The sequence below is a fragment of the Danio aesculapii genome, chromosome 11 (assembly GCF_903798145.1).
Source record: "Danio aesculapii chromosome 11, fDanAes4.1, whole genome shotgun sequence".
In the NCBI taxonomy this organism is placed as follows: domain Eukaryota; kingdom Metazoa; phylum Chordata; class Actinopteri; order Cypriniformes; family Danionidae; genus Danio; species Danio aesculapii.
In genome coordinates, this window is record NC_079445.1 from 3,292,950 (window position 1) to 3,298,949 (window position 6,000).

The window sequence follows — 6,000 nt, forward strand, 5'->3', positions numbered from 1 at the left end:
TTTATGGGTGGGCGATGGAGGGAATGTGATAATGCTAACGCTATCTGGACGGTTCCAAACACCAGGTTTGAGGTGTTGTAATAAGGCCGAGTGACTTCAAGAAGAAAGAGCTTGGAGAATATGTTGATATTGCAGTCCAGGAATAAGCCTGCAGAGCAAACGCACGTTTAATTGCTCTGGCTTGGGGTGTATGATAAGTGTGAAAGTGCGCACATCCTCTGTAAACGTCTATTAGTGTGTCATCAGTATTCTGCAGGAGCTCACAACAACAAAGTTTGTTTACTAAGAGCGATGTAGTGCTGTGCAGATAACAGCACTGGTTTAATATCTGCTTCTGGAGTCCAGCGCAGTTATCGCTCATCTGCCAAACACGCTGTACAAGAGCTTGCTTCTGATTGGCTTTGTCATCCTCTTGGAAAAACATGTTCACTTACTGTTAAGACCGGTAATAGTTTGAATCAGAGCTGTGTTGTGTAATTGTAAATAACTATGTTCTAATAACTAGTCACACTTTATTTTAAAGTAGCTTTCTTGCTATTAACAAACTATTAACGGTGACTTTTAGCTAAATAAACTCCTAATTTGATGCTTATTAGGCTAAGGAGAAAGTACATTCAGGAGGTTATCGCAGAATAAAGCCTGACAGGTTTATCAGCAGACTGTTATGTAGTGCTTTATACTGCAAAAATAACCGTCCTGGATGTACTTTATCCTTATAACATTGCTACTTGCCACAAAACATAAAAATTAGACACAAAACATTGTTCTAACAGTCGTCATAGTTTATTAATTGTTTAATTAAATGCAAAGCTGACAGAACCAAAAACTAACCTGCGCATTATTTAGTCACAAGATGGCGCCAAACAGTCAAAAACACAAAGCTGACAGAAACTAAAACAGCTGATGGAGTATACACTAACCTGCGCATTATTCAGTCCCAAAATGGTTCCAAACAGTCAAAAACACAAAGCTGACAGAAACAAAAACAGCTGATCGAGTATACACTAACCTGCGCATTATTCAGACACAAGATGGCACCAAACAGTCAAAAACACAAAGCTGACAGAAACAAAAACAGCTGATGGAGTATACACTAACCTGCGCATTATTTAGTCACAAGATGGCGCCAAACAGTCAAAAACACAAAGCTGACAGAAACTAAAACAGCTGATGGAGTATACACTAACCTGTGCATTATTTAGACACAAGATGGCGCCAAACAGTCAAAAACACAAAGCTGACAGATACTAAAACAGCTGATGGAGTATACACTAACCTGCGCATTATTCAGACACAAGATGGCGCCAAACAGTCAAAAACACAAAGCTGTCAGAAACTAAAACAGCTGATGGAGTATACACTAACCTGCACATTATTTAGACACAAGATGGCGCCAAACAGTCAAAAACACAAAGTTGACAGAAACTAAAACAGCTGATGGAGTATACACTAACCTGCACATTATTTAGTCACAAGATGGCGCCAAACAGTCAAAAACACAAAGCTGACAGAAACTAAAACAGCTGAAGGAGTATACACTAACCTGCACATTATTTAGTCACAAGATGGCGCCAAACAGTCAAAAACACAAAGCTGACAGATACTAAAACAGCTGATGGAGTATACACTAACCTGCGCATTATTCAGTCCCAAAATGGTTCCAAACAGTCAAAAACACAAAGCTGACAGAAACAAAAACAGCTGATCGAGTATACACTAACCTGCGCATTATTCAGACACAAGATGGCACCAAACAGTCAAAAACACAAAGCTGACAGAAACAAAAACAGCTGATGGAGTATACACTAACCTGCGCATTATTTAGTCACAAGATGGCGCCAAACAGTCAAAAACACAAAGTTGACAGAAACTAAAACAGCTGATGGAGTATACACTAACCTGCGCATTATTCAGTCCCAAAATGGTTCCAAACAGTCAAAAACACAAAGCTGACAGAAACTAAAACAGCTGATGGAGTATACACTAACCTGTGCATTATTTAGACACAAGATGGCGCCAAACAGTCAAAAACACAAAGCTGACAGATACTAAAACAGCTGATGGAGTATACACTAACCTGCGCATTATTCAGACACAAGATGGCGCCAAACAGTCAAAAACACAAAGCTGACAGAAACTAAAACAGCTGATGGAGTATACACTAACCTGCACATTATTTAGACACAAGATGGCGCCAAACAGTCAAAAACACAAAGTTGACAGAAACTAAAACAGCTGATGGAGTATACACTAACCTGCACATTATTTAGTCACAAGATGGCGCCAAACAGTCAAAAACACAAAGCTGACAGAAACTAAAACAGCTGAAGGAGTATACACTAACCTGCACATTATTTAGTCACAAGATGGCGCCAAACAGTCAAAAACACAAAGCTGACAGATACTAAAACAGCTGATGGAGTATACACTAACCTGCACATTATTTAGTCACAAGATGGCGCCAAACAGTCAAAACACAAAGCTGACAGATACTAAAACAGCTGAAATAGTATACACTAACCTGCACATTATTTAGTCACAAGATGGCACCAAACAGTCAAAAACACAAAGCTGACAGATACTAAAACAGCTGATGGAGTATACGCTGACCTGTGAATTATTTAGACACAAGATGGCGACAAACAGTCAAAAACACAAAACTGACAGAAACTAAAACAGCTGATGGAGTATACACTAACCTGCGCATTATTCAGACACAAGATGGCGCCAAATAGCCAAAAATGCAAAGCTGACAGAAGCTAAACTGACTGAATTGAGCAAATACTAACCTACGTATTACGTAACCAATCAGAATCGAGTATTCCAGACAGCCATGTAATAATAGCTATTAAGTTGGCAGTTTATTACAAGGGTTTTATAGCCTAATTCACAACACCAACCCAGACAATATGCCACTTTAAACTATTAAAATTGTTAATAAAAGTCACCTTTTCCAATTTTTCAAGGTTAAAAGATGTTTGAAGAAAACTCAAGGTCCCATAATGCAATTTAAAAGCATAAATAAACAAGGAAAAATAAAAACATGAATCGCAAAACTGCTAATTTACAGATACGTTTTACAGTGTATCGCTTATAACAATGATGACAATGCTTGCACTGTACATGATGACGGATTACAATCTGAAATAAAGACTCCTAAAATGCAGGAAATACATTCATAATTTCTCAAAGGACGATTCCCAGAGGAAGTGAAAATTGATTTCGAGAGTGCTCAGTGAAGGCAGAGCTGAGAATGAACTAAAAATTCAGACGTGAGCGTCAATCATGGGAACAGCACAGAGAGTCTGACCGCTGCTGTCAGATGGAGGGATTTAGTGAGTCATTTTAAATGGACAGGAAACGAAAGTACGACTCAATTAAGGATTCCTTTGTTTGCCTACAATGAAGACAAGCTGCATTTGCTCTGTGTAGAAGGACAGATGCTGGAAGCGGTGCTGAGGAGTCAGATGTGATGAGGGTTTAGGTTGAAAAAAGAGATTAACAAACACACTAGAGCTACTAAACTTTCTGTTTAGCTCATATGTTCTTGGGCGAACATACCCCCACAGTCCAAAGACATGTGGTATAAATTAATTGAATAAATAAAATTGGCCGTATGAGTGTATGTGTGTGAATGAGTGTGTATGGGTGTTTCCCAATACTGAGTTGCGGCTGGAAGGGCATCTGCTGTGTAAAAAATATAATGGAATAGGTGGTTCATTCTGCTGTGGCGACCCCTGATAAATAAGGGACTAAGCCGAGGGCAAATAATTTAGTATTGTAACTGAAACTCAAGTTAAATAAAAATGTAAATATGTTAATAAAGGTTTTTTTTTTCTTATGACTTCTTTATAGGACAGTGCAACCATGCAGTTCTGTGCTAACAATTGGACAAGAAGGATTTTTTCGGGAAATCTGACCCCTTCATGGTCTTCTACAGAAGCAATGAAGACGGCACGTAAGTGTTCAGAGATGACTTAAAACAACACCGCTTTTTTACAGTTTTGTTCACCCTAAAATTAACATTTATTTCATTTACTCACCCTATATTGACTTGTTCCAAACCAGTTTGAGTTTTTTTGTGTTAAGCAGAAAAGATTAGATTAGATTAGATTCAATTTATTGTCATCACACATGTACAAGTACAAGGCAACGAAATGCAGGTAAATGGAACCCCCCGACCGTGCACAGACATCACAACTCCAGGGAAGACAGGTCACGGGAGGTGGAACAGGAAATAAAATAGTCAGGAAAAAGAGGCAAAAAAAAAAAAGTCCCTCTCACCTTGCTCTTAAGTTAGAGCACCGTGAGATCAGGGATAAGAAAAAGCCCCAGCAATCTAGCACAAAAACACACCGACAAGACATAACATTGCCACAGGGGATGGGAACAGGGGGTGTGGAAATAGTCCGGTAAGGGCGGGCAGCCATCAGGTCCTGCAGCCATGGAGGCGCTGGTCGCAGACCTGCTCACCCCCTCCAGTGGGTGAAAGCATACGAAGGCGTTGGATTTGGGGCCAGGAAGTGTCGTGCTATGTATCTGTGTGTGTGTGTGCGTAAGCCTGTATAGTCCAACAGGTGTCCTTGACGGGGAGCAGGAATTTCAGAGCGTCTCCTTATCTTGCTATCCGGGAGAAGTTGTTTTCCTCCAGCCGAGGCCGTCTGGCAGGAGAAAAGAAAACACAGGGAAGCCGAAAGAGTGGAAAGATACTTCAACTTTAGGTCAATACCTGCCAATTTCACAGATATTTAATGTCCATCACATGTCTCCAGATCTGGCCAAATTTTGTTGCAAAGCTGCTAACTTCACCCCGATGTTTTCCAGTTTGCGATCTAATATTGCAGTCTGATTATTAGCAAGCCTGCCCATCAGCGCTTCAATCAAGCCGGCCAGCCTGGTGGGGTTTTGAGCAGCACTGACCGCTTTCATCATTCGTCGATACGCCAGGGCCCCGCATAAGCCCATCAGCAGAAACCCTGTTATCAAAGTTCCGAATAGGTAAATGTCTTCAATATCCTCCAGAGACAGAGCAGCCAGGCACAGGACGCGCCACTTCTCCCACCCGTCCATCACGTATCCAGCTGCAAACGTCCCCGCAGGACATGTGGGCTCTCCCGAGCCCAAACTTCTCGTCGAGAAGATGGTGTCAATCGCATTCAGAGACCAGTTGATCAAATCCATAATTCCTTATTTGTTTGGATAGCAGGGCACGGAGAGTCTCAGAGATAGAATAAGACAAAGACAAGAGGAGCTAGCGAGGAGAGATATGGGACGGAGAGGGAAAAAGTGCGACCGCCTTCGCCGAGAGCCAAAGAAGAAACACTCAAACACTCATAAAAGAAGATATTTTGAAGAATGTTTAACCATTTAACCTCTAACCATTAAAATAATCGTTATATATATGTATATATGTCGCCTCACAGCAAGAAGACCGCTGGTATTGAGTCCCAGCTAGGCCAGTTGGCATTTCTGTGTTGAGTTTGCATGTTCCTCCCATGTTGGTGTGGGTTTTCTCCAGGTGCTCCGGTTTCCCCCCCCCAGTCCAACCACATGCGCTATAGGTAAACTAAAGTTGGCCGTAGTGTATGAGTGTGAATGTGAGTGTGTATGGGTGTTTCCCAATACTGGGTTATGGCTGGACGGGCATCCGTTGCGTAAAACATATGCTGGAACAGTTGGCGGTCTTTCTGCTGTGGCGACCTCTGATAAATAAGCGACTAAGCTGAAAGAAAATGAATGAATGAATATATATATTTTTTTTTTCCTATATGCATGTCAATAGTTAGAAGTTTCAAACATTCTTCAAAATATCTTATATTGTGCTCAACAAAATGTAGACCCACACGATCTACTCCCACATCTACTCCCACAAAATCTACTCCCACAGATATCCACACAAAAATTTTGAAAGACACATTTTTGAGCCCATCATTCAATCTGTATGTTTACTTATGTAAGTGTGTATTTTTTCCGTTATGTTATTCCATTATATGTTTATTT

The 6,000-nt window shown here is 40.7% G+C and overlaps 1 protein-coding gene across 1 annotated transcript in view; it reads left to right on the plus strand.

Moving 5' to 3' along the window:
* The window catches only part of cpne5b (copine Vb), a 210,742-nt gene that overhangs the window by 138,897 nt on the left and 65,845 nt on the right, over window positions 1–6,000 (plus strand). The window contains 2 exon segments of the mRNA XM_056468243.1: window positions 3,856–3,883; window positions 3,886–3,958. Of these exon segments, the coding sequence (XP_056324218.1) occupies window positions 3,856–3,883; window positions 3,886–3,958 (101 nt within the window).